This window comes from Gavia stellata, chromosome Z (assembly GCF_030936135.1).
Source record: "Gavia stellata isolate bGavSte3 chromosome Z, bGavSte3.hap2, whole genome shotgun sequence".
In the NCBI taxonomy this organism is placed as follows: domain Eukaryota; kingdom Metazoa; phylum Chordata; class Aves; order Gaviiformes; family Gaviidae; genus Gavia; species Gavia stellata.
Genome location: NC_082637.1, coordinates 11,240,719 through 11,267,591, shown reverse-complemented (window position 1 = coordinate 11,267,591; position 26,873 = coordinate 11,240,719). Strand labels below are relative to the sequence as shown.

General features: G+C 61.6%; 1 protein-coding gene across 2 annotated transcripts; it reads right to left on the bottom strand.

Annotated features, from left to right (window-relative positions):
* Positions 1-1,712: 1,712 nt before the first annotated feature.
* Positions 1,713-25,445, bottom strand: IL11RA (interleukin 11 receptor subunit alpha). 2 transcript variants are annotated; one of them, XM_059833822.1, is made up of 13 exons: positions 25,404-25,445; positions 6,936-7,035; positions 6,517-6,577; positions 6,232-6,398; positions 5,972-6,086; positions 5,036-5,068; positions 4,462-4,625; positions 4,170-4,333; positions 3,913-4,054; positions 3,398-3,493; positions 3,087-3,186; positions 2,331-2,413; positions 1,713-2,229 (listed from the first exon to the last, which is right to left on the bottom strand). In XM_059833822.1, exons 2-13 carry the CDS (start codon positions 7,033-7,035, stop codon positions 2,210-2,212), a joined length of 1,245 nt encoding a protein of 414 aa, XP_059689805.1. In that variant the 5' UTR covers positions 25,404-25,445; the 3' UTR covers positions 1,713-2,209. The 2 variants fall into 2 exon arrangements, with proteins under 2 accessions (XP_059689805.1, XP_059689806.1); XM_059833823.1 differs by having other exon boundaries at positions 1,713-2,226.
* Between the last annotated feature and the right edge of the window lie 1,428 nt (positions 25,446-26,873).

The window sequence follows — 26,873 nt, the reverse complement described above, 5'->3', positions numbered from 1 at the left end:
CAAGGCCAAGGGCAGCAGGATGAGGTGATGAGGACCAGATATGCATCTCCTGCCCTCAAGCTGCCCTGGCCACCAGAACTGGGTGTCCCCACTGCCCGGCTAGGCAAGCCCCAGCTAACGAAGGGGACACAGGGCTTAGCACATGGGGACAGCACAGCTATGGGCCCCCTCTGCCTGTCCTTTCTCATCTACCCACCTGAGCTTGCCTGCACAATGCAGGCACACATTCCCTTGTGAATCTGCGAGGCTCTGGTGGTCTCTGCTCCCCTTGGCCAGCAGCAACCCGCTCCTATTTGGAGCACGCCTGGACTTTCTGGAGTTTATAAGCAGGCAGGATACAGGGGCCAGAGCTGCTGGCTCACACTCTCTCCCATTTTCTGGCCGTTGTGCTCCTGTGTCTTGAGCAGGCGTCAGCCTCTAAACCAGCACCAGGTGCCAGGAAAACACTAAGCTCAGTTTGCAAATGCTGGAGCCACAGCTATGGGGTGGACATCACCCATGTTCAACAGCATCCTATGGACAACTTCAGCCTCAATCCCTTCCATAGTGGTGGTGGGGGGGTGGGATCTGATGGTGATTAAGAGCAGGTTTCTGAGCGGAAAGGGCTGCCCATGCCATGCTGGGGACCGAGGGGAGACAAGGGTGACCGTGATACATCAGAAAGGGTTCTGGCTGGGTTGGATGCTGGGGACCAGACTCCAGCAGGTGATGGCAGCGTGACACAGCTGGAGCTGGCAAGTTCTGTGGTTCAGCTGGGAGAGGGGATGTGGCTGTTGGGTCCAGAAGCCCAGGCAGGATCTGGCCCCTTATACCTCCCCAGCTTGGTGACCTGCATTACTTGCTCCAAGGAGAGCCCTGCTTCTGACCAAGGATGGTGCCACTTCAGTAGCACACCGCAGATGGAGGGCTGATGCCATCTCCCCCATCCAGGGTGAATGTGCTCACCAGGGGCAGCGAGGGGCTGTGACGCTGCTAATACAAGCACTGGCACAGGCAGCCCCCATGTCCCCGCACCCAGGGTGGGAGTGCAGGGGCACCCAGCGAGGGCAGAGGGGTCCGTGGGCACACAAGCCATTGCAAAAAGCACAGCCCTGCCCCTGTCCCCTCCAACCCCGTCCCCATGAGGACCCTTTCAGGAGGTCCCCCTCCTCCAGGCTCCCTCTGCACCCCAGGTTCAAGGGCAGCCCCGGGGCCCAGCCGGGAGTGACACATCTCCCCGGTGGGGCAGGCGCAGGGACCCACCCCGCGCTGGCTCTGCTCCCCGTGCTCCCCGTGCCGCCGCTGCCTGAATTTCCACCCGGCCCCATCTGGATCTCATCGAGCTGCTGGCGCTGAGCACTGGTGTCGGGAGGTGCCAACACATGGAAGCCATTACGGGGGCTGGGTCGAGGCGTGGGGAGGGGGCCACATGCTGAGTGAGAGGGGCTGTGTAGAGGGTCCTGCCCCTGCTGCCAGGCTGGCGAGGGCAGGCGAGCTGTCCCAGGCAGCTGCCTGCATCCTATTCTGGCACTCAGCAAGGGCTGGCCTGGGTGGGGGTCTCTCTCAGCCCCTCCAGGCTCCTGACAAGGGGGCTGACCTGTTTGGGGACCAGCCCTGCTGCCTGTGCACCTCCTGCAAGGACTGTCCCCAAGCTGGCACCTCACCCGGTGCCTCTCACCTCTCCCCTGGCCCAGCACCATCTGCAAGGAGGTCTTGCCTGGGCAGTGCCAAAGCTATCCCCTTTATTGGCATCACATATTGGCGTCCAGCCACAGCACAAGGGCAAGGGGCAGAGGGATGGGGTGTTATCCCTTCTGCCTGCTGGTGGCTGGTGGGGGGTGACGGGCAGGGCTCAGCACCCCATGCTTATTGATGCCCGGCACCCCTGGGAGCCTGCACCCGTGGTCCCCCTCAACACTAGGCAGTGAAGTGGGGCTGGCTCAGCATATCATCCCCATGTTTTCAGCAGCACCCGGCGGTGGGGCTGGCCCATCGCCTTGAGTCCAAGGTGCCTCCAGCTGGCTCCTGGTAGGCACGGGCAGCGCAAAGCTCCTGGGAGCACAGCCTCTCTCCTTAGTGTCCATCCTGCACCCCCAGGGTGCTGGGGGCTCCGGCAATGTCCACGGCCATGGGGTGACCCGGGAGGCATGGTGTCCTTGGGGGTCAGCAGTGGCATCAAGTCCCATGCGTGGGCAAGCAGGTGCAGGGAGCGGGGATCGGCCAGGGCTCACTACAGGATCTGAGCCTCTGCTGAGAGAGAGGGCAGGGGGTCACACGGGGCACTGACCTGCCCCTTCCCCACAGCCCCTCCCCTGCATCCCCCCATCACCCCCCCCTGCACCCTTACTCACTCGGCAGTGCCTTCAAGTGGGTGGCAGCAACCAAGAAGTTGTGGGGTTTGGTCTCATCCTTGCCATGTTTCCTCACCCGGAGCCTGGGGACAGAGCAGCGGTGGCTGAGGACCCCAAGCAGCCCCCCTGGGCACTGAGACTGCCCACATCCCTGGCAATCCCACTCTGCATCCCCATCCAGCTGTGCCCAGCTGCTCCAGCGGGCCAGCTCCAGGGCTACAGCAGGAGCTGGTCATGAGATTGGGCAAGGCTGGGTGGTGGACAGGGACGGACAGCAGAGCCACGGCATGGCAGGGAGAGCCCAGCAGTGGCAGGATGAGAGGGGACCTGGGGACAGGACCAGCCACCAGAGTCCAGGGGCAAGACTCCCAGGGGACAAAGGCAGATGGAGGGGTATCTGCGCTGACCGTGGAGCAGGAGAGTCCCCAGGAAGGCAGCAGGCTTTGGGGGTATGTTAGTAGCAGCAGCGTCTTTGGGGGATACAGAGAAAGGTCCCATGGATGTGGGCTCATCAGAAAGACCCCTGGCAGACTGGGCAGTGCCACAGCCAGGGGTGTGTGCTGGGAAGAGGAACTGATGTGGCAGGAGGGCAAGGGGAGCATGAATCACCTTATGGGGCTGCCATCAAGTCTGTTTGGGCAGAGACCCCAGAGCAGGGCTGGGGGGACACGGGGCACCCCATGCTGGGGGTTGGGGGGCCAGAGTGGGATGGGGACAGCAATCATGCAAACCCCTCCCTCTCAAAACCCAACCTACCAGATGAGGATGGTGATGACGAGAACAGCAGCCAGTACAAAGAAGGCAAAGATCCCAAGGGACACCAGGATGGCCGTCTTCTCCAGGGGGTCGCTGTGGTCTGGGACAGAGACACTGTCACGGCCGAGGGATGCCACAGCCCTTGGCGCCCGGGGGACCCTATTGCAGGCTCCTGGGCACCCCAGCACCTCAGACACACATGGGCATGGGACAAGAAACCCTTCCCATAACTCTCAGCCATGCGTGTGCCCAGGCAGGCAGCTGTCTGTGGGCAGTCCCCACTCCTGCCTGCCACCTCCAGCTCTACTCACTGACGGGCTCAGGGTTGGGAGCCTGGGAGGGCTCCTCGGCCAGGCTCTCCAGGCTGGCGTCTGTAGTGGTTTCTTCACTCACTGCGGTGGCAGGGTCTGGAAGGACAGAGGGGATAGGAATCGCTCACCCAAAATCATGGGAAGCAGCCCAGGGACCCACAGAGTGGAGCAAAGAAGGGTGCCCCTGTGCCCCAGGGGTCCCCTGAAGCTGTGGGGGGGCAATCCCCAAACGGCAGCAGCACAGCTGCAGCCTACCATGGGGCTGGGAGATGCTTTGCCCCCTTGCAGCTCTGCATCCCACTGTGGGGCCAGTTTTTGGATGGTGCACGGGACCAGCCTTTTGGGTCTACTTTAAGGGACCCCAGGAGCTTGGGCTTGCTCTGGGTGATAATTTGGGGGAATTGGTGCCACGGGAAAGGGGCTGGAGAGGGGCAGCCCAGGGTGCTGGAGGGGCTTTGCGGAGGGATGGCACAACTGGTAGGGATGCTGGGGGCTTTAGCCCGTCCCCCTCGCACCTATGACCGGCGTCGCCCGGGCCTCGGCACTCCACTCGCTCCAGTTCCCCGCATCCAGGAAATCCTTGGCGCTGACTTGGACCACGTGCTCCAGCCCGGCAAAGGCGTCCGTGATCACCTCGGAGAGGTTCACCGTCTCCACCTGCCCCAGGCAGAGGGGAGCTGTGGGGCAGGAGGCTGCACCCCTCACTGCCCTCCCTGGCCCCATGCCCACCCTGCTCCCACGCCGGCTTTGCCTTCCCTCGTCCACCGCTTACCACAGACCAGGAGCGGTGGATGACGGGCCGGTACTGGAGCCGAAATCTGAGCTGGAAGTGGGGCTCCTTGGGCCAGGAGGAGGGGTACTTCCAGCTCACGTGTAGCCGCCGCGGGGCCAGGGGGATGGGCTCCACCACCAAACCCTCTGGAGGGTCCGGCTTAACTGCGTGGGAGAGGACAGGGAGCCCCGGTCACATTGCACTGCCCTGCAGAGGGGTGCTGGGCTCCCTGCTGCCACCGCGGGATAGATGCCCGGGGGATGGACAGACACGGGGACAGATGGGGACTCACTGATGGCCTGCATGGTGACGTCGAGGAGGCGGAAGCTAGAGCCCAGCGGGTTCACCTCGGTGATGTTCAGGCGGTAGGAGCTCCAGAACTCTGACCCATGGATGGTGCAGGTGCCAGGGCGGGACGGATCCTGAAGGCATGGCCCCACATGCCGGCTCTTGTTCCTGCGGACGGGGAGGCAGCGTGGTGACATGTCCCCCCCCGCCCACCATGCGTAATTTCCCAATGCTACCAAGGTGGTGCCATGTGGAGAGACCCCCGTGCTGAGAGCCCAGGGGAGCAGGCAGCCCCCGTTACAGCTCCGGCAGGGTCTGGGCAGCTGCCCTCACCCCTCCAGAGCCCGGCATGTCCCTCCGAGCGTGACTGAAGTGACTGCCATCCCAGCCCCACAGTCCCTCCTGGGAAGGTCCCTCCCTGGGGCAAACTCTTCTCCCAGGCCTGCAGGTTTGGGTAGCCAGTTCCCCCGTGGGGACAACCAGCCCTTGCCTCAGGGACCCCACTGAGGACAGTGGCAGGGCCTTTGGGACAGGGACCAGTCACCAGGGCACGGGACTGGGGTGGGAGCCAGTCCTACCTCCGCTTCTCTTCGCCTGTCAGCAATTTCTTCCTGCCATGGAGAGACGGAAAAGCAGACAGTGAGGATGAGGGGACGGCATGAAACCAACCCCACTGTCACCCAGAGGAGGGACAGGGGTCTCTGCGCCAGTCCTGGGGGGCTGCTTTGCTGCACCCCACTCCTGCACTGATACAGATGGCATGGGGGATGCAGCTAATGCCGTGCCCAGCCCTGCCAGCGAGCAGCCTGGCAGCAGGAACCAGGGGTCCCAGAAGAATAAGATGGCAGCATGCCCAGGAGGGTCCTTCTCGGAGCAGCCCCGTCACCCACCCAGGGTTTCATCACACAGCAGCAGCAAAGGTGCAGGGATGCTGATAAAAGCAGCTCCCCAGCAGCTGTCTTCACCCTCACCCTATGGCCCCCAAATCCCCTTGCTTCCCACGCCCCCCTCCCCGCCAAGCCCCCGCTGCTCCACGGGTCTCCCTCCCTGCCGAGCCCCCAGCACCCCTGCTCCTGCAGCTTTCAGCAGGGCTGTGCTTTATGGGCTCTGGCTGACTTCAAAGCAGCCCGCTAATTTGGCCTGCTGGGATAATTAGAAGCAGTGATGCTGTTGGGGCTCCTTTCATCCTGAAGCATGCCAAAGCGCTCATCGGCTTGCAGATGAGCTACTTCTCTTTTATAGCCCCTCTACTGCTGGCAGAGCTGTCGGCAGGGAGGGACCCTCCCTGTGCCAGACCCCAATGCTGCTGGGGGGCCCCCCTTGGAGCAAGCAAATGCTCGGTGCTCTGCTCACCCTAAAGCATGACCTGCTCCAGGGTGCAGCATGGTCCTTGGGGCAGGAGGTGAACCCAGGGCGTGGGTCAGATGGCCAGCAGGATTTGGTGGTTATCGTTGTCTGGGACCCAGGCCTCAATGCCTAAACCCCCCAGCCCATGCCCTGTAGGGATGCATCACCTGTAGGTTGTGATGTATCTGGTAGGGAGGAAGGTCTCCACACTGGAGGTCCAGGAGCAGGAGAAATTCTCATAGTCAGATGCTCTGCAGGACACAAAGGGGACCCCCGGCAGGTCTGGGGTCCAGGGGGAAGCGATGGTCAGCACACAGGCACTGCAAAGTCCTCTCTTGGTAAGCCCCTGCCAGGGTTGCGGCACCACTGGCCCATGCCGGTGTGGCCACACACCCCCCATATCCCAGCCTGTGGACACACTACTCACGCCCCAGCCGCAGGGACACGGCATGCAGGAGGCCACCGTCCTCGCCGTGGCAGCTGTAGGTTCCTGCGGTGGCCAAGCTGGCATGCGGCAGCACCAAGGCTCCCTGACGGATGGCTGAGCCCTCCGGCAGCACTGCGGCACCCACCCGTCTCCATTGCACCGGTGAGCTGGGGAGGAGAGACCGGGCAGGCAGCGTTGGAGGATGGGGACAGTGGGGTCACCCCAGGCTCACCCTGTAAACCATCCCATCAGATAAACCCACCGGTGTGCACGCAAAACACCTACCCTGCACGGGCACCGACGCATGACAGGGTCACGTCTGTCCCCACCTGTCCGTACTGCACACCTGGAGGGACACACACATCCCCAGATGGGCGTTAGCACCCCGTGCCACCCTGTGCCAGGGCTGGCGGTCGAGGTGGGCAGCCTGGAGCTGTAACCCCCTGGGGAGCTGGGCGCTGGCTGTGGGGTCTTACTTCATGCAGGTACTACCACAGGGGACTGGGAAAGACTGGTCCCAGTTGTGGCTAGGCAATGGGCAGCTGCAGGGGTGCGCTGGCCAGAAAGACACCATCGCCGTGGGGCTACGTTTCACGTACGCCCTGACTCTGGTAGGTCTGTGCTTGCCTGAGAAGAATGGGGTGCCCCCAGGGTCCCCATGCCTGGGACGTAGGGGGCTGTGTCGGGGGCTTGGGGAGGCTCACCTTCCTCTCCCCAGCCCTCGGGGACGGCGAGGGAGGCTGATGCCAGGGCTGCCACGAGGAACACCATCACCCTGCCCAGGCCTGGGATGGGACTGCGCATCTGGAGGAGGCAGAGCGGGGAGGGAGAGGGTGTTATCCCTTGTCATGGGGCATCCAGCAGGGTCCACAGCCCAGAGCATCCCTGCAGGACCACGGACCCTGCATCTCCCTCTTGTCTCCCCCATCCTGCCAGGGACAGCACTGGGACCGTACTACCGGGACCCCAGCTGGGACAGCTGGCAGGGTCTTTGACACTGTCACAGCTGGTCCCTGGCTGTCAAGGAGTCCCCAAGCCTGGAGGGGGGACGCAAAGGGCAAACACTGACTAGGAGCTTGGGGCTGCATGGGTTGGCGGGATTAAGGGCTCTTTGGCATTGCAGTCCAATGCCGGGAGCCCTGGCTGGCTCCCAGCCCCAGGGTGGTCCAGAGACCTATGCTGATGCAGCTGGAGTGGGAAGGGATGGAGGAGAAATTCTGGCCTGTATTTACATGGCAGGAGACAGCCGTTAGATCTGAACAGGCTCACACAGCTAGGGAGAGTGGGTCTGCGAGAGCTCAGACCATGCCGAGAGTGGGGCTGGGGTGAGAAGTAAGGGGGATGGTGAGTCAGGGATGTGCACCCAGCTCTCCATGGGTAAATCCTGGCCACAGGCTGGGGTCTCCCCACAACAGCGCAGTGAGCATCACCCTGTCTGTGTCAGCCAGCATTGTCCCGAGGTGTCCATCCCAGCCTATGTTGTTCTGCACATATCAGTCAGCATCACCCTGGCCAACCCAGCCAGCATCACCCTGTCCATCACAGCCAGCATCGCTCTAAGGCATTCATTCCAGCCAACATAGTCCTGCGCATTCCAGCCAGCATCACCCTGTCCATCCCAGCTAGCATCACCCTGCGTGTGCCAGCCAGCATCACCTCAGGGCATCCGTCCTGGCCAGCATCACACCATCTGTATCAGCATCGTCACACTGTTCCTATCAGCCAGCCCCGCCTGCCCCCAGCAGGCACAGTCAGCTGAATCATTTCTCCCTGGAATACCCCCCTTGCCCACCTCTCACTAACGGGCAGGCCTGTTTATTTACACCCATATTGTCAGGCTCTACATCAGGCTGGAGGCAGGCAGGAGCTGAGAGCACAGGAGCTCCCTGCCAGCCCCAAGCGCAGGCTGCAGCTCCTGGGCGTAAATCCATGACCCCCTGAGTCACCCAGGTTCACCAGCCGTGGGGCTCCAGGGAGGGATGCTCCAGCCCTGCAAAGGCACCCCGGAGCAGCTGTTGGTTCCTCTCCTGCGGGCAGCTACCCATGGCTGCAGAACAAACCGCCTGGCGAAAGATAGGAGAGCTACAAGGTGATGTGCTGCAACCCAGCAAGTGCAGGGGGAAAGGCGTGTGGCACCCCGCATCAACCCTGTCCTGAACACGGCAGGTAGCTTCAAACGCAAGCCCCAAATGTAAATAATTTCATGAGACTGTCATAAGCTGTTCCTACCAAACCACCTGTAGAAATGTTCCCAAGAAACATCAGTTAAAAACTATGCTGGTAACTAACTGGGAACATTTAGCCTGCAAGTAAAATATTTTGGTGATGGAAAAAAAAAAGACTTAAAATACATTTGAAAGCAGCAACCAAAAATAACTCCAAACACCACGTGGGCCAGATTTAAGGGGATGGTGCGGGGGGGTGGGGGGTGGGGTGGGTGGTGGTCAGGAAGAAGGGAGATTGTGTTAGTGTATAGAGAAAGAAATAGTTTTAAAATAAAATCATTTCTTCTCCCTACCGCCCTGGGTTTTTGTGCAAATGCTGTGGAGGGTGAAGGCAGAGCTGCTGCACCCATCGCCCAGCATGCCGCTCTGTGGCAGGGGGATATGCTCTGGATGCCGGCTCACTGCTGACATGAGTTTGCTAGGTCTCAGGGCTGCTGACTTGTTCAAGGCCAGCCTGGAAAAATGACCCTGCAGCCACAATGCTGAAAGGCATCTTTACCTGCATGGAGAATGGAAGAGCTGGGGGCATATCATGATTTCCAGCCAGCCACTGCTGATGTCCCCAGGGAATGGCATAAGCCCTGCCCAGCCAGCCTGGCCGCGGGTGGTATTGCCAAAAGACCCAGGGGCACCCCAGACCCCTACGTGGTAGCAGAGGGCATCTCTGCAGACCTCATCCCCAGCTGCATCCCAACCCCTCATCTCCACGGCGACCCCCCCAGTGGTCACCCACCACTCACCCTGAGGGGCACGGGGCACCCTGCGTCCTCCCACCCTTCAGCACCCTCTGTCCCAGGGCCCCCCCAGCGCTCCCCGTCCTCACCCCAGCACTCCATGAGCACCCCTGCCCGGGCTGGGCTCTTTTGGGCTGCTGCCCACCCCTCCCAGCGCAGCATGGGGGACGGCAGCACCGAGCCCCCCCAGACACACACATTGGCTTAGTAAATGCTTCGCCTGAGCGTTGCCAACAGCTAGCCACGACCAAGCATCACCGCAGAGAGGAGAAACAGGGCAAGCCCTTCCTCGCCTGACCGAAGGCCACAAACAAAAGGGGAAGGAGCCGCAGAGCGGGGGAAGACCCGGAGCCCTCACCCTCCCCGGGGTGGCAGGGGGCCAGGCAGTGCTGCAGAACAGCCTGCCCAGACGGGATCCCCTTACTTTCTGCAACCAAACTCCCCCACCGAGAGGAAAACAGGCGTGCAAATCAATGCACACGCACGCGTGTTGCCAGGCCACCTTCCTCAGCGGCTCTGCACCCCCACGGACGGGCACGCAGGAGGAGAAAGCATCCCTCTATGCTTGCACCGGCGGTGACACATCCTGGGGACGGGGCGTCCCGGCACAGTGGTCCTGGAGCTGAGCCGGCATAGAGGGAACAATCAGAGCTTTTCTTCCTCCCCGCCTGCTAATCCTGGCCCGAGAGGCCTCCGCTGCCCGCCTGGGGCTGGGTGACCTCCGCGGCCACGGCTGGGGCAGAGGGACCCAGCCCAGACTGGGGCTGTGGCTTGGCCCCGGCCGGGAGGGCAGCGCTGCCGGACTCTGCTCCCTCAGCACAGGACGCTCTCGTCACCGGCACGGCCAGGATGACCAGGCTGTGCATGGCACCCCTGTATGTTAGCCAGAAATGAAGGTGCCACTCTCCATCCTGCACCGACCCTGCTGTCCCGCTGGGAGCTCATCCAAAAGTTTTTGGGGAGCTGCAGGGAGAAATCCTGCTGTGAGCCCCTTCCTGCATCCAAACTGAAACGCTGCAAGCTGAAACGTCCCCCAAAATCACAGCCATATGTTCTGGCACCGATGCCCACATGGGGTGTGACAGTCCCCCCAGCATAGCCGCTCTGTGCCATGCCCCGCTGTGGCCTGGCAAAGCCCAGCACAGATTCCTGGGGGAGGCCAACTTTCCATTGCACTCGGCGCTTTGAAAGACAGTGGGTTTTGGTTGGTTATTTTTTTTTTTTTGCTTTGCTTCATTTGAAGTCACTCTTCAAAGAGAATGAGCCGCACGCAGAGCCGGGGGTGGCAGGGCGGGGGACACAAGCAGACGATGACATGCCGCAGGGCTGAAGATGGCAGTGGGAAGACACAGGATGCTCCCCAGCGAGCACAGAAAGCTGGAGTGCCTCCTAACCTCTCCCCGGGGTGCTCTGGGGCAGCATCGCTGCAATAGAGATGTGGCAAATAAAACAACCCAAGAGCACTTGGCAGCTCTGCCCACCGCATGCTCGGTGCTGCTGGAGTCACCCACCTGCAAAAAGCCGCTCTGCAACAGGTGACGCCTGATGCCAGCCAGCTCTAACAACCTAGAGATGGCATCACACTGTACTCCTTCCCCTCAGCTGGGGGAGCATCTCTGGAACTGCAGCCCAGACCCTCCTCTCTGCCAGTGCCCGCTGTGGGAAACACATCCCGTGGCCAAGGGCAGCGGTGTTTTGGAGCAGCAGGAATTCCCCTCTTCTTGCTTTCCTGCGGGGTTGGGAACACAGTGGCCCACTAAGCCCCTCTCCTCCCAGCAGCCCTGCAGAAGTGCTGCGTCCCGCTCCAAGGAGCCATGGTGTGGCCCGGGTCCATCCCCGCGGCCGCTGATCTGCCCAGAAAGGCGGCAGCACCCCACCCCTGCAGCATCGGTGACCATCATCATCGCATCAACATGCACCTTCAGGGCGGGGGGAGCATTGACCCCACTGCTGGGATGGTCCCCTGCAACTAGCTACTCCTGTCCCCTAAATGCCGCTGGCACCCTCCCAGCTGTTGGGTGCCCAGAGAAAGCCCAGCAAGGGGTGCTGGACGGGAGAGAAGCATGTCCCCCAGCACCTCCGGGGCTACTGGGGCCATGCACAGTCCCCGGGACCACCGGCAGCACTCGGTGGCAACTCCCTGCCCATCTTGGGCACTGCTGGGGTGATGCTCCCAGAGGCCAAGGGGAGAGCCCCGCTTGCCGTCCCCAGCCTCGCCAGTGCCTTGGGGACCTCAAAAAGGGCTGCTTTCCTCTGCACCGCTTCGGTGGGGTGCTGACCCATAGGCCCCCACGCCTGCTGTGGGGGGGGACCATGCCAGGCTGAGCTGAGCCAGCACACACACATGTACAGCTGCAGCCAGTGCAACCCCAGCACACTGGAATTACCCCAGTTAAACCAGTTGCAGCTTTTCCCTGTGAGGCCAGTGCAGTCCAATAAGCCCCGTGTGCAGCCTGAATGTGGGGCTAAACCCAGTACAGTTCCAGTGTGGGGCTTAACTCAGGGCAGCCCAAACATGGGATTATACCCCATGCAGCCCAGGAGCAGGATTAAATCCCACTCAGACCAGGAGTGGAATTAAACCCAATTTAGCCCAGAGTGGGATTAAATGCAATGCAGTCCAAATGCGTGGTTAAATCCAGCTCAGCCCAGGAGTGGGGTTAAACCCAGCTCAGCCAAAATGCGGGGCTAGACCCAGCACAGCCCGAACATTGGTTATACAGTCCAAATGTGGGGTTAAACTCAGCACAGCTCAGGAGTGGGGTTAACCCCACTTCAGCCCAAACATGGGGTTAAAACCCAGCTCAGCCCAAACACAGGGTTAACCCCAGCACAGTCCAAAAGGGGGGTTAACCCCAGCGCCGCACGGGGATCCAGTTCACCTCCACAGCCAGGTTCAATGCACATCTCCATCCAGCCTAGACCAATCCCCCCCAAGACATCCCCCGGTGATGCCCAGCTGACCACAGCCCCACTGGTGTCCAAAGCCAAACACAATGCCCCCCCCCCCCCCCCATATCCCAGGGGTCACCTCTCTCCTCTGTGGGGCCAGCAGCTGCTAGCGGGACCCGGTGCCGGGGGGCTGGGGGGCCACCACACACCTCGGCATGCCGGCGGCTTCGTGGAGGTCAGGCTCTGCTCTTACCCCAGCTGGGAAACTCCCATCCCAACGCCTCGATTTCCTCCCTCCCCTGCTCCATCCTGCGGGAAGGAGAAATCTCTGGCTCCCGGTTGTAACCGGAGGCATCGGCAAAGGCCAAAACAGCGAGGGCTCTGTTAGCAGCCAGCAGCCCCAACACCACGCCAGCTGGCAGCATTGCATTTGGATGGGGGACAGAAGGGCCCCCCCGTCCCGTCCCCATCCCCACGCTCCCCCCTGGAGCCACACGCCAGAGAAATTCCTAAAAATAATTTCCCGGCTGTAAAGAAACCCACCGGCGCTGTAGCTGTAGCACCAGAGTCTTGGGGGAGGGAGGGAGGGGGGGATGCTGCGTCCCCACTGTCCTTGGCACAGGGTTGTGGGATGGGGATGGGCATGGTGCTGGATCCGGGGACACGGGTGGGACCCGCTGGCAGGGAGCTGGGCCACCCTGTGATTAAAGCAGGGAGGGAAAGGCTTTTCCTGTCTGGGGAACATTTTAGGATTTGGGATATTTTTCTGCTCCTGGGCTCAGCCCAGCCTGGCAGAGGTTTTGGTGAACCCACAGCTCCTGGCACGACGGAACAACCGGGTACCAGCCTGCACCCCGGCATTTCACGCCCCCAGCAGCATCTGCATCCCCCAGAACAAACTCCCCCCATAAGCTGGCCCTGGAGCTGATAGAAGAGCATATGCATCCATATGTGTAGGGCACATAGGTAATATGTACATATATGTGAGCGCCTCATGCAAGCCCAGCTCCTCCTGATGCTCCCGATGAACTCCAGCCTAGATCCGGGAACCCCAGGCAGGAGAAGGGCCCCACAGCATCCCCTGCCCAGTGCTCCCCCCATCCCTCCCAGTGCTCCAGTGCCTGGGAGTCATCGGGCTCAGCTCCATCCCCGAGGCACGAAGGCGCCCGGGTCAGCCAAAACGTTGCGGGGTGGCAGGGCCAAAATAAACAGCTCACCGTACTGCAGCACAAACGCTCCCCCAGCTAGCAATCTGCTGTCACTCCTTTCGCAAAACAAAATCCCTTTTGGGCTGGAGAGGGATTTCAGGTGTCGTTAAGGGCCACCTGGGCAGCCAAATAAAGCCACCACCGAAGGGGAGCCCATTAACTATTTCCACCCCACCAGCAGTGTCCTTGCATGGGGGGACAATAGCAGTTGCAGACCCCCGGCAATGTGTGATGTGGGTATGCCGGTGCCAGGCTCTGGCACCTGGTGGGATAACCATGGCCTGTCTTCTCCAAGCTTGGAGGCAACCTTGCCAGCTCTGCCGAGGGGAGGCAGCCCCAGGGATGCAGCAGGGCGCGAGGCACAAGGCAGAGATGGAGGCTGGGGAAACACCTCGCTGCGGCAGCATCCGTGCCCCCCTCCTCGTGCCAGGTCAATCAGATGACAGCCCCCAAGCCAAAAGGAGAGATGGAGAAGTGGCAAGAAGTGGGGAAAAGCTGGGGCAGAAGCCCATCGATGAGGCTGGGGGCTGCAGTACAGGGCCAGGGGATGGGGGCTGAGCCCTGCCTAAGTCGAGAAGGTTGGAAAAACACTGTCCAGCTCAGTTTTCTGCTGGGGGAAAAAAACCCAACCAAGTTCTCCTAAAAGATTAAATGCGATCGTATCCGAGCTGGGGGGGAAAGCAGGACAACGCGGTGAGCGTGCTGACACATCTCCTTCCACGATGCTGGAGAGATGCCTCGGCCCCGCTCGGGGCCAGCTCTGTTTACGGGCTCCTATTGTCTCTTTTTTTTTTCCTTTTGGTTCTCCCCCCCCCAACGTTATAGTTCAGAGTAAACAAAAGCGAGCAGCCTCTCACTCCAAACATTTCAGCCATCCCAAACTTTCTCCCGGAGGGGGGCTGCCTGTGGAATTTTCCTCGTCCAAAAGAATTTCGAAATGTTCCCATTGCAGCCTGCTCTGACTGGAGGCCAAAGCAGCTCCGAAATCCTTCGCAAAACACCCGAGCTGCCCTCTGCACAGACCTGGCTGCAGTGGGAGGCAGCAAGGACCAGCAGCCGCCGTGCCCCAAAATCCCCCCCGTGCACAGGGAAACCCTCCAGCCTGGCACACTTGCCAGAGGGGGACGGAGGCACATCCCAGCCTGTACAACCCCCCCAGCCCATCAGCAGCAGGTCCTGGCGAGGCCGAATCATGCTTTTTATATTTTAAGCTGTCGCTACAGTTATTATCGCCCCGAGATGGCGGGGGGGGGGCATGCATCCCAAAGCACCTGGTTTTTCCCTTTGCAGGCATCTCTGCTCCACCGTATGGGGGGGGTGGAAGGCGAAGCGGCTGCTGGAGCTCCTCCTCGGAGCAGTCAGTGGCACCGTGGGCAGCGGGAGGGCAGTTTGCAGTGGTGCTGCCTGCTCGGTGCTGCCCGGTCACCATTTGGGCAGACGGAGAAGGAGGGGTTGGTGTGCTGCATCATCCACCCCCGGGGATGGAGCAGGCAGCACAGTGCTGTCCCCTGCACATCCCTGGGAGACGGTGCGTGGAGGAGAGGAGGAAATGTCTTCCAGGATGAGCTGTGGCGATGGGTGCCACCCACCCCTCCCTAGCCCACATCACACCATCAGGGTGTCCACCCTTGTCCCAGAAGAGGTGGGACTCCAATGTGGGCAAGCAGAGACCCCCAAGAGCTCCCTCAGCTCCAGCTCGGCACAGGTGTGATGTGGGACCCGCCAGACCCCGGAGTGAGGGTGCTGGCGCTGCTCAGCCTGCTGGCAATGGGGGCTTCAGGGTGGCCCCTGAAACAACCGGAGGGATAAAAGCCCAGACGAAAAGCCCCACAAGAAAGCCAGCAGTTGCGGGAAGAAGCACGCGAAGCTCAGCCCAGCGTGGATTTGGCTGTCAGTGCAAGCCATTGTCGTGGCCTGGCACACTGACGTCCCCTGCTCGCTTTCCCGAACGGTGCCTGGATGGGTGTCACCGGGTAGGTGGTCCCGCAGCCCGACATGCACCCGGACACGCTGGGGAGCCCCCGCATCCTACCCCCCGGGCACATGCAGATTTTGGGGGCTGTGACCCCTTGATGTACCCATGCTGTCACCCCAGGAGGGCAAAACCTGGCTGCTACGCACTGCATCCCCCCTACTCTCCGCAGCATCCTGTCCCAGTGGGCGCAGAGCCCTGTGCCACCTCAGCAGCACTGGTGGCGGGGGGGAGAATACCTCAGCTCCACGCCGGACGGGGGTCTTGCCGTGGGACGGGTCTCCGCCAGGTGCCCCCGCTGCCTCTGCACCATCTCCCCGCGCCGCCTCGCTGGGCTCTCCTCCTCCGCGGAGGCTGTTCGGTGGCTTGGCGTAGGAGCGGTCCTACCCCCCCCTCCCAGCAGCCCCCTCCCCTATAAAGGGGCCAAGCAGCGGCTGTGCAGGGAGCAGAGCCCTCGACACAGCAGATGGGGTCTGTAAGGCGAGGCTCCCCCAGGTGTGTTTGTTTTGGCCGGGGCTCAAGCCCGTCTAATTAGAGCTATAGAAAACATATATTAAAAAAAAGGAGGGGGGGAAAATAATCCTCTCTCCCATGCTGGGGCCCAGGGTTTGGCCGGGGTTTCTCGGCAGGCCAGGCGCAGGCGATACAGGCTCTGCTGGCAGCAGCCCGGGGAGGGAGGGGTGTTTGTGGATATTAAAATGCAGTCGTAAAGGAGAATAAAAGGGCAGCCTTGTTTCTGAACGAGTCTCGGAGGCTTTCCCCTCTCCCGGCATGCTCGGCACCTGGCCGGCAGCACGAGCAGCTCCCTCTTCCCACAGCCCCCCTGGCCACCCCCAGCTCGCCCAAGCACTGGGGTGCTGCCGGCGAGACCCCAACCTTCACTGGGTGAAGCCCAGCACCTTCAGGTGGGAGCAGATTTGGGAGGCCCCCTCTCTGCAGCCACCCGCACGGGGTTAAAATGACAGCTGGCGCTTCCAGAAAACCCACCCCACCGCTGCACATCCCTTCCTCCACACCCCCGCAGCTCCCTGCCTTCCCCTGCCTGCCTGCAGGCAAGGCTGCCCGGCCCCAGCTGCTTGGCAGCAGACACATGGCAGCACCACTGGCATTTCACTGCCTGGCCTCTCCCTGCCTCCCCGCCGGAGGCAGAACAAGCCAGACGGTGTTTTAGCCGAGGTTTAAAATTAGCCCCGGCACCCAACACCCCCGCTGCCCGCGCAGGGCAAGGGGCCGTGGCAGGGTCCCATGCGGCTCCCCGGCACCTTGGGGTCTCCCCCCGATCCCCAGGGACCTGCAAACCTCTGCAGAAGCCCCCTCCTTGGGACATGTGCCCAGATACATGCCTGCAGCAGGATGCTGCCTCCCCACAACAGCCCCTCTGCCTTCATGCTGCCAAGCCCAGCTCCAAAAAGTCACACCAGGAGGTCGGGGACCAGCCGTAGGCATCAGCCCAGCAAAGGTGGCCCTGTCCTGGCCCCACCTGCTTGGCCAGAGATGCCCGGCGCACATCTGGCTTCACTGCCACCCTCTGCCCCCTCCCCAGGGCAGCGAGGAGGGGGACAGTGGGCTGTGAGCCCAGAAGTCCCCCCATCCATCCTTCCATCCCTCTGCCTCTTCCCTGGCGGCATCCCAAAAGTGCAGGCTCACCAAGCCCCTCATCTCCCCGGCTCGTGGGGACCCCGGGCACACCCCGTCCCCAGCTATGGCCCAAATGACTAACGCCCCGGCAAGCGAGCCGGGTGCTGCCAGGGCGAGCAGGGCCCGTCCCTTGGCCACACTCCCTCCCTGTCGCGGTGAAATCACGTCTGGAGAAAGCATGGGGAGGGAACTGCCGAGTGTCTCCCCGCGCTGCTTCCCAGTGAGGATGCTCGTTCCCTGCCCGCTGGCCGGCCGCCCCTGCTCTGCAAACCCTGCATCCCGACAGGGATGCTCCAGGCACGCAGCCTGCGACAAAGCCGCACATCCCATCTCCTGCTCCTCACTCCAGACCCTGTAGCAGCATCCCAGCCACGGAAATGGCTGCGGGATGTGCAAACGCGGCAACAAGTCCCAGACACTCGTAAAAGCGCTCCGGGGAAGCGGGCAGGAACCTCTAACCTCCCTCTAATCTCTCTCATAGCAATGCAACCCTGCCGGAGCCGGGGGGATGACTGGGGGTGGAGGGGGGACCGCTGACACCCCCCCCAGGCAGAGCAAACTGGCTCATGGAAGGAGCCGGCGGCTCTGGCAGGCTGGAAACACCCGTGGGCAGCACCAGAGGGGACGGTGAGGGACCAGCCACCACCGCTGGCCTTCGACCTGGCAGGCGGCACGCGCCGGCTGCGACGGTGGGGGTGACTAATGCAGCTCTTTAAATGCCTCCGCCGGCACGGGAGCGCGGCTTCGGGTTAGGCTTTAATTATCTGCCTTCCTCCGCAGCCCGGGCTCTCCTCTTGCTGAACCGCTGCGGGGACCCCGGGGACGGTGTCCGTCCCCCGCCCCGGCCGGGGCTGCTGGCACCGAACGAGCGGGGCCGCAGCAGGGAGCTGGCCGGGAGCACGCCGAGGCTGCAGCTGGGGGCTATAAAAAGCACGGCTGTGGTATGCAGCGAGGCACTGAGAGGGGAATAAAATAAAATCAGGTGGTGGATGAGTCGGGTGCTTGCTTATGCACCAGGGCTGGCCCCGACGCTGCTCGCCATCATCCCTTCCCTGCTCCCTGCCTGGCCAACAGCCCGGTGAGGCTGGGGCAGAGCGGAGAGCTGAGATGTTGCGAAGGATGGAGGATGCAGGACTGGGTCAGCAGGCGACAGAGGGGGTCAAGGCCGGGGGAACAATCCCTGGCTCCCGCACATGGGCTCCTGCCCGGCTCCCATCAGGGATGTCCCCTCCACCCATGCTGGTCCCTGGGACCTGCCAGGGCACGGAGAGACCCCACTGCAGCCAGCAGCCGTGCGCGTGAGCCGAATCCGAGCCGAGCCACCCCTTGCCCAGCCCCGAGATGCCGGATCTGGGCACCCAGCCTCCTGGCAGCTTGCACCGAAGGATTAACCGTGCCCTGATTTACGGCCAGAGGTGCCTTTGCTGGGAGGGGGCTGGCGCACCGACAGCGAGAGCTGGCACCCCACCATCGCCTGGCACCCCCAGGACCTGGGTCCTGGCAGGGACCTCACCCAGAGGGGACAGTGACGGCACAAGCCGGGGACAGACAGAGCTCCCCTTGGGCCGGTGGGAGCTGCCCGCTCAGGGACACACCGTGTTTGCGCAAGCCTGAGTGGGGGAAGGTCAGATTAATTTTAAACCTGAATAAACAAGGAGAGAAGGCAATGCCAGCGCTTGCCCTTCCCTGCGGGGATGCCCAGCAGCAGGGCACAGCACCCGCGGCATGGCCGTGCCCAAGCCCAGGTTCCAGCAGGGCTCAGCCCCGGGGCTCAAACTGCCCTAGGAGAGCCGGGACAGACCCAAATCCCATGCCCGGGGGCCTCCCTTTTCCACAAGGGGCTCCCAGCTGAGTCAGTGCTGGCAGCGGGGAGACCGGCTCCCGCTCGCCTTTGCAAAATCCCTCCGACCTCCATGGCGAAGCACCCGTCCTCGCACCACCGTCCCCCCGGGAATAGCAGCGGGGCTCGCCTGTCCCCCAGCCATGGCGCACAACATGGTCTAAGGAAACAACCAGAAGGAACAAAAAAAGTATAATAAAATTGTTTGTGGATCAAGAGGAAAATGGAAAAAAAAAAAAAGTTTGTGTTTTTCGTGCCAAAAGGAAAATGAAAACCAAAACATTTTGTTCTAAATGATAGGCCTTGTTTAGTTTTCAGCGGTTTTACTTTTTTAAAATGGTTTGAGTTAAATCGAGCTAAATCTGGCTTCCAAACATTACCTTGGGGTGGGGAATAAAATAAAATTAAAAAAAAAAAACAAAAATCAAAACATCTCATTTGGAAAATGTCAGAGCGAAACGCCACGGCTTTTCCAGCCCTGGAAGAGCCGCAGCCAGGAGCTGAACCCAGCCTCAACTCACAACTTGCAACAGCCTCCCCAAAGCAGCCTTTTTTTTCCAGAGAAAAAAGCAGCTGCTGTGCCGACGGCCGGCCGGGAGGGCTCATGCCCTAGTGCCCGGCTCCCATCAGGGATGTCCCCTCCACCCATGCTGGTCCCTGGGACCTGCCAGGGCACGGAGAGACCCCGCTGCAGCCGGCAGCCGTGCGCGTGAGCCGAATCCGAGCCGAGTAACTCTCCAAAACTCCTCTTTAAATGTCTTTTCTATTAGGTCAGCATTCCTGTGTCGCCCAGGGAAGGTGGTTACGGCCGGCAGCCCGGCACGCAGGCTCCTCGGTGCTGGCTGCTGGCTCTCCGTCAGCAAGCAGCCTGCCCACGCTATTAAATTACTGAGAAAAATGGATCGTTTCACCAAAAATTAGGTGCAGGAACCTCTCGTGTGGTGGCAAGGCAAGCCGGTAATTGGAAATTCATAGAGCTGGCCGCAAAAGCTGCCTCCGACTCCGCTCCACCCTCCTCTGGTTGCGGTGAGCGATGGTGGAGAGGCATTCGCTGCCATCCCCAAAACGCTGCTGCCGATGGAGATGCCAGTGGCCACGTTGCCGGCAGCGCTGCTGAGGTCCCCTGTGTCCCCCAAGAGGGTTAAACGTGGCTGCACAGTCCCTCTGCCCTTGGTAGATGGGGAAAATAAGGGAAAAAAAGCCCTCAAGGACCTCTCCAGGCACTGGAGGAAGAAAATCCTCTGTGCACAGCCAGACCTGCTCACCGTTAACTGCCCTGCCGCAGACACGTCTCATGGGGACATCGGCTGGGGATGCAGCAGGACACACTGCCCCAGCACCCGTCTTGCTCTTCCAGCTGCACACCAGGGCTGAAAATTGAGATGAGCTTCTCCACAGACCTTGCCTCGCTTATGTCCTTACCCCATCCCAGGTTCAGCACGAGCACCACCCCTGCTTCATCCAAGACCAGGCATCTCAGCATCGTCCTCCCGGACCGCTCCGAGTCTGAACCTCAGCACCTCGCCGGCCAAGCAGACCCCTCCGAGGCATCTCCAGGGCAAACCACCCAGATGTTGGAGCTGCCAGAGACCCTGGCATGTATCTGCAGCCTCCAGGTGGGAAAGAGGGATGGGGATGTGCAGCAGACTGAGAGCTGTGTCAACAGAATGCTCCCAGAGATTGGTCCCTCCGGAGTTCACACCGGCTGCTCGCTGCTCCCCACGCGATCACAGGCACCCGGGGGGGCCGCATTCTGCTCCCTGTGTGCACCACCTGCCCCTGGCACTGCAGGGAGGAGGAAGACAGCAGCCGGGGAGCCTGAGACACCGAATTGTTTTTTGGGTGCTCGGGGTACAAGGACCCCAGGCACAGCCCCATCTGGAGAGGAGGAACGGAGCCGGGTGCAGGATCAGGGACGCTGAGGGAAAAGGGATGCTTCCCTGGGCACAGCCATGCCACAAAGCTGCAAAACTCAAAGCCAGGATGGGGTGGACCAGCCTCAGAAGAGCTACAAAACAGCTCCCCGGGAGCCTCGCGGGAGCTAAAAAAAAAAAAATCAAAAGTAGCAGAAGCACCAAGGAACCCCCCAGGGTTGCGTGTTCGTCCTTGCAAGATGAGGATGGAGCAATAGCTGGTTGGGTCCACCAGCTCCTCCTAAGCCTTGAGGCCTCGGGCAAAACTCATGGAAAGCAAAGGAAAGGCTCCTGCAGACCTCCCCAGGGGCTCGGGGCTGGCTGTGGCCCTGCAAGAAAGTCTGGGGAGATGCCAGCTGGCCCGGGCACCCTGCGTGACAGTGGCTTTCACAAAGCCAAGCCGGGCTATCGCGGCTGAGCCATCCCTGGGGACCTTTGCGGGGCTGTTGCAGCACAGCTGTCGGAGCTCTGTCGCAACAGCGGCACGGTGCTGAGCCAGCCCATGATGGAGACCCTGCATGACAGCGCTTTTTGGTTTTTCCTAGCTACTTTTGCAGGAAGGTGAGGGCTGAATCGCGCCTTTCACAGTGTTACTGAATTCAAGAGGCACTGATGCCCGTGCCGACCTTCATCAAAGACGTGCTGGCGAGGTCCCTGGCTCCAGCTGCGGTTATCGGTCTGGCCAGGATGAAGCATGCGCAGTTTTCAGTCCCAAAGGAAGGGGCTGGTGAAAGCACAGGAAGGCGAAGGAAACAGCTGGATGGGCATTGGCACACCAGCCCGTGGGGACGTGCTCTAGGGATACCGTGCCAGCTCCATTGCCTCCCACGTGCTCTTCTGCAGGGACATCAACACCCCTTAGGGCTGCCAGCAGGATGGTAGGCGGCAGCCCTGAGCCCTGTTCAGGGCTCCCCGTGGTGGGACGGGACTTGGGGCCAGTCCCTTTCTGCTGAAGTCGGAAGACTTCCCCAAGCTGCCACAGAGATGATGCTGCCCCGAAACTGGCAGCTTCTCCCATCCCCTCTTCCCCTCAGTGCATCGCCAGCATCGGCTTTCCAGTAAGGCTCAGCTTCCCTTGTTTTCACTTCAGGAGGTGGGGTAAACCAGAAGATGCCCAAAATTACCTTCTTTCCACCATCAGGATTTCATTAGATGAAGGAGCCCTAAACTTTTCCACCTCTCCCTACAAGGCCATCTCTGCAGGTCCATAACAGTTTTTATTAGGCTGTTTCTATCTTGGCCATCTCCGTATTGAGAGCAGGGGACTAGAGCCGAGCAGCCTCTGGGGAGCCCCGGCTTGATTTCCAAAACGCTTTCAGCAACCTCCCCTCTCTTGGTTGACGCATGGTCTTACCTGCGGTCCCCTGGCCATCGCCACGTGCACGGGCCAGCCCCTGTCCGACCACGCCAGATCTCACCCAAGGTCTCTCCAGCCTGCTTGTCCTCTCCAAAAGCATCTTCCGGAAATGTGTATGAGCAGGGCACCAGCGGATGTGACCTTCCCCTGGCCAGACCCTTCCGAAATCCCTTGTAAGCTTTTTCAGCAAGGACCAATCCCTGCTGGAGCAAGCCCAAGCTCCGCTGTTCAGATGTGACCACAGCGCATGGTCCCAGTAGGACGGAGGTGAATCAGGTTTTGACAGACTTCTTGTCCCTCTTCTCCTGGACCTCCCCCACCCCAAACACCAGAGGAGGAGATGTTTGCCAGGTTTTTTTCCATGTCCCAGACTCATACGACTGGAGAGAAGGAAGAATTGCACCTTTCAGACCAGCCCTCTGCCTGTACCGGAGAGCCCAGCACATGCTCCTGGGGCTGTGGGTGCTGTGACTGTCCAAAAGAGCCTGAAGCTCACCCCGTCCCACCCCCGTGCCAGGGTGACTCAGAGACCTGGGAAGCAGCCAGACTCGAGAGATAATTCCTATTAACACACTGATCCCTGACGCTGCAAACCTGCTTCTAATTTTGAGAGGAATTTTCCTTTTTCCATGGAAATGGTCCATGGGAATCTGGCTGTTGGAGAAGACGACTCAACCACAACTGCAAGGCATCGGCACCCTTCCCCACCTTCACAGCCTGAATGGGAGAAGAAAACCATCGTCAGGAGGTGCGGAGAGATTTGTTGGTAGGAACTTAGGTTGCAAGGTCACTACATCCCCGTCTGGAGAGATTTGGTGATTTTCACACATGCGATGCTGTCGTAACCACAGGAACACTTAGAAAAACCAAAAGCTCTCTAAACATCCCAACAAGTCACCCCAGACATCCCAGGGCTAATTCCTGATGCTGGCTTTGTATCAGCATCCCAAATGCTGGCAAGGCCCCGTCGCATCGCCCCTAGGGATGAGCTCCCATCCCATCCAAGCTCCATCATTGGTTACATCTTCGGCAGGGGCAGAGCCACCCTCTCCCACGCCTGAACGAGAAGAGGGGAAACAAGCTGGGAGAGGTGCCAAGATTTTCTGAAGGGAGAAAAGCAGAGCCACAAGCCAGCACCTGCCCCCTCCTGCGGGAAGCATCTCGCAAAGGGTTTTCCTCCACCGCCAAACCCACGGGAGAAGAAGCGGCAAGAATCCTTCGGCTTGCTTAACCTAACGAGGAAGCTATAAATACAGCAGGGTAAACACCAGAGAGGGAGAAGAGGTCTTGAACTAAAAGCACAATGTTGGCACGAACACACGAGGGAATCAGCTCTCCAGGAACGCATTCGGCAGGAAACCAGAGGGAGGTTGAACCCTGCGTGAGCAGGAAGAGTCTGGAGTCGCCTCTGAACACCAGCGGAGCAGAAAGAGAGGGTTTGAACCAAGTGCTCAGCTAGTTCATGGCAGGTAAGGGTTCCGTGCACTGTCACTGTCCGTGGAGGTTTCCCCACTCAGGATGGTCCAGGCAAGCCAGGGGAGAAGGGCTGGGGAGGCAGGGTACCTGCAGGCTGGAGGATGGAGGCATGGGCTGCCCGGGCGCCCACCCAGCAGGATGGCTTCTGATAAAGCCAGCAGCTGCAAAAGGGAACCGCCGCTGCTGCCACGATGAAGACAGCAAGGAGACTCGCCGTGCCGTGAGTCATTCATTCATCCTTCACAAACAGGGCCCGCACTCAGCCAAGCATCCTCCTCCCCCCACCGACGGGACAGCTCTTTGGGACAGGGAAAAAGTGGCTTATCAGACATAATCAAGTCAAGTTTTCCCCTCCCCGCAAGGTTCCTGTTCATGGACCAGGAGGCAGGGCAGAAGCAGAGCTGCTCTTCATCCAGCTTCCTGCAGGCAGCCTCTGGCTTCAGCTTCAGCTGCACCCCCCAGGGACTCCTCCCCACCACCCTACTGCACCCCTCATCCCCTGTTCACCCACCGCTGGTGACATCCGGCCCTGCGCACATCCCCGCTGTCACCGCTCAGCCCCTGTCCCCCGACTCCAGTCCCATTTTGGCTGCCAAGGTCAGTTCACAACTCTCCGGAGAGGAGACATGACCTCTTTCACTCCCCAAAAAAAGGGCCAAGTTCGTGAAGCAGAGGGTGCGTGGGTGCTGGGGGGACTGGTGGCCATGTCCCATCCCTGTCCCTGCCCCAGGAGGGACCTCCGCAAGCTCGCAGCTCCCCGTGAGGCTTCTCTGCCCTGTGCCAGGCTGGGATGCCGTGGGCTCCGTGCAGCCCCGTGCGTAACCACGCTGCGACCTGCCCTCCTATAAACAGGCAGAGTGCAAACACCCCACCTCCTCCTGCAAACGCGGCGGCCAGACGTGGCTGCAGCCTGCAAGAAGCGGGCACCTCCTGGCACCTGAGGCGCTTGGCCAGCCCCGCGCAGCTTGGGACCGGCTACGCCACCAGTGCTGGTCGGTCCAACACCGGTTCGGGCATGACAAGACGTTCATGAGTTGCGGCAGCTCTGGGTTTCTCCCCATGGAGACCAAGCACAAGGAAAATGAGGTTTCCAAGGCACCCCTAGGCCCCGTCACAGTGGGGTCTTGGTTTGCTGACAGCGATGTCCGAGCCCAGCTCAGCTCCCCAGCCTCCTCTGATGCCCAGAGCCAGCCCGGAGACAGAGCTCAGAGGGGACCCAGGGGGTGACATGGCCAGCCTGCGAGGGTGGCAGTGGGCACAGCCCGGGGCTCGGCACCCGCAGGGGCTGGCAGAGGATGGAGAAGTCGTGATTGAGATGGCATCCCAGCGCGAGGAGGGACAAGGCAGGCAGAGAGCCCTGCCAGTGCCCGCGCATGGGAAAGCGCCTCTTTCCACGCCTCTCGTAATTGGGAGCAGCTTTTCCCTCGCTGGACCCCCCAGGAGAAGAGGGGGCCCTGCCAGGGGGGTGCTTTGCCTGGTGTTGTTCCAGCCTTTCTCCAGAAAACTCCCCCCGGAGACGGGGGAGGAGATCCAAATTCGGGCGAGGTGGCGGGGAGCGCCTGCGGAGGCTGGGGAAGGGGCTCAAAGATCCCACCCCGGGAACTCCCGTCTATCCCCCGAGCACCTCCGGGCAAAGGCGGAGGCGCGCCGGGTGGAGAAGGGGGAGCAGCACCGGGGACCCCCAGGCAGGCGGGGGGAAGCGGGAGAGCACGTCCCCGCCAGCCACTCTGCGAGGACAGCTCCCCCCCGCCCAACTTTCCCCGTACGAGCAGCAAACAGCCGCGGGAGCCGCCTGCCTGCGCGGCGCCGGCAGCCTGCCCGCAGCCGCGCGCCCCTCACCGCGGCGTCGGGGCGGCGGCGAGCCGTTCCCCTCGGGGGGGAGGGGGACACGGAGGGGGGACGGGGAGGGTTTCCTACCTTCCTGCGGGGCGCCGCGGCTATGTGTCCATGGCGCTCGGCGGAGCGGGGCCGGAGCCGGCAGCGGGGCCGGGAGCGAGAGCGGGGCCGGCGGCGGGGCGCCCGCGCCGGGCTGGCTGGGGCCGGGAGCGCGGGCGGTGCGAAGCCGCCGGAGCCGCCGCCGCCGCTCCATTGGAGCAAGGCGCTGCCAATCTGCCGCCACCGCCCCGGGACGCTTCCTGTCTGCGAGCCGCCCCCCGCACCCGGGACGGCCCCGCGCCCGTTCCCCGCGGCCCCCCCGGGGTGCGCAGTCGTCCCCCCCCCCGCCCCGGGGTGCGCGGTCACCGCCCCCCCCCGTCCTCCCGCTCCGCCCCGGGCGCTGGGCTCGGGATCCCCCCGGGGCGCAGTGGTGCACGGTGGCCCCCCCAGAGCACGAGGATCCCCCCGGGGCGCAGGGAACCCCCCCAGGGGACACAGCCCTCCCCGGTGCCCTCGGGGGGCAGCGCCTCCTGCACTCGCCAGCCTTGCTTGCCCCCCTCCCTGCAACCCGGAGGAGTCGAGGCAGGCAGGTCCTGCCTGTGACTCAGTTTCCCTTGCCCCTGGGAGGGGCATTTCTTCGGGGTTTATTTTTATAGTGGTTTATTTGATGGGGAACACGCAGGGTGAAATCTGGCCCGGGGGCTTGTGTTCCTGAGCTGAAGAAAAGGCTCGTGCCTCCTCACGGCATTCGGTGCGTGTTTGTGTGCCCCTTTTGCAGCACCTCTCTACCTGCCTTCCCATGGAAATGGGTTTGTTGTGCAGTTTTATCACAGTGAAAATTTTCTGGAGGAAAAAAGAACATGTTGAAACTCTGCAACGGGAAACCGGCTGGTGAAGACCCACTGGCACCTTTCTCCTCCCCTGGCACCTGGGGCCAAGCGTGGTCTTGGGGTCCCCCTGGGACAAGCCAGTGACCCTGGGTGATGCAGTCGGGGCTGGCACTGCTGGAGCCCTGGGACACACCCAGCATTTCCCTCTCCACCTGGGCACTGCGCCTGTACGGAGATAAGGGCCACGTGCCCCGGGTGTGTGCAGCACCCACGCCGTACCGCTTTGGCAGTCCTGCAATAACAGACTGCTCTGCAGCCTGGCAGGACTAGACGGGGTGGCAGCCCCTCTCTGCAACCCTACAATAACAAACCGATCGTTGCCCGTGTCCTGGCATACCTCTGCAACCCCACAATAACACTCCCGTGAGTCTCCTCACCTCCTGTGTAACCCTGCAGTAATGAACTGGTGTCTTCCTTCGTCCCAGCCCTCCCATGCAACCCTACAATAACGGACTTTAGGAGAGGTGAAGGCCGTTTGTGGGGTGACTGTACGCGGCCCAGCGCCTGCACCGGCTCCCAGCCGCGCCGCGGGTATTGTTCTCAGCTGTGGTTGAGGCTCGGTGCCCACATCACCCGAGGAACAGCCCAGTGCGGCACAAGGGCTCGTGGCCTGAGCTGCCAC

Bases quoted from the DNA above. Each gene is read 5' to 3' on its own strand.
- IL11RA (XM_059833822.1), bottom strand. From the start codon at position 7,035: ATGCGCAGTCCCATCCCAGGCCTGGGCAGGGTGATGGTGTTCCTCGTG. The intron at 6,578-6,935 runs GTGAGCCTCCCC...GTGTCCCTCCAG, and splicing joins CGAGGGCTGGGGAGAGGAAG to GTGTGCAGTACGGACAGGTG. The intron at 6,087-6,231 runs GTGAGTAGTGTG...CCTGGACCCCAG, and splicing joins CGTGTCCCTGCGGCTGGGGC to ACCTGCCGGGGGTCCCCTTT.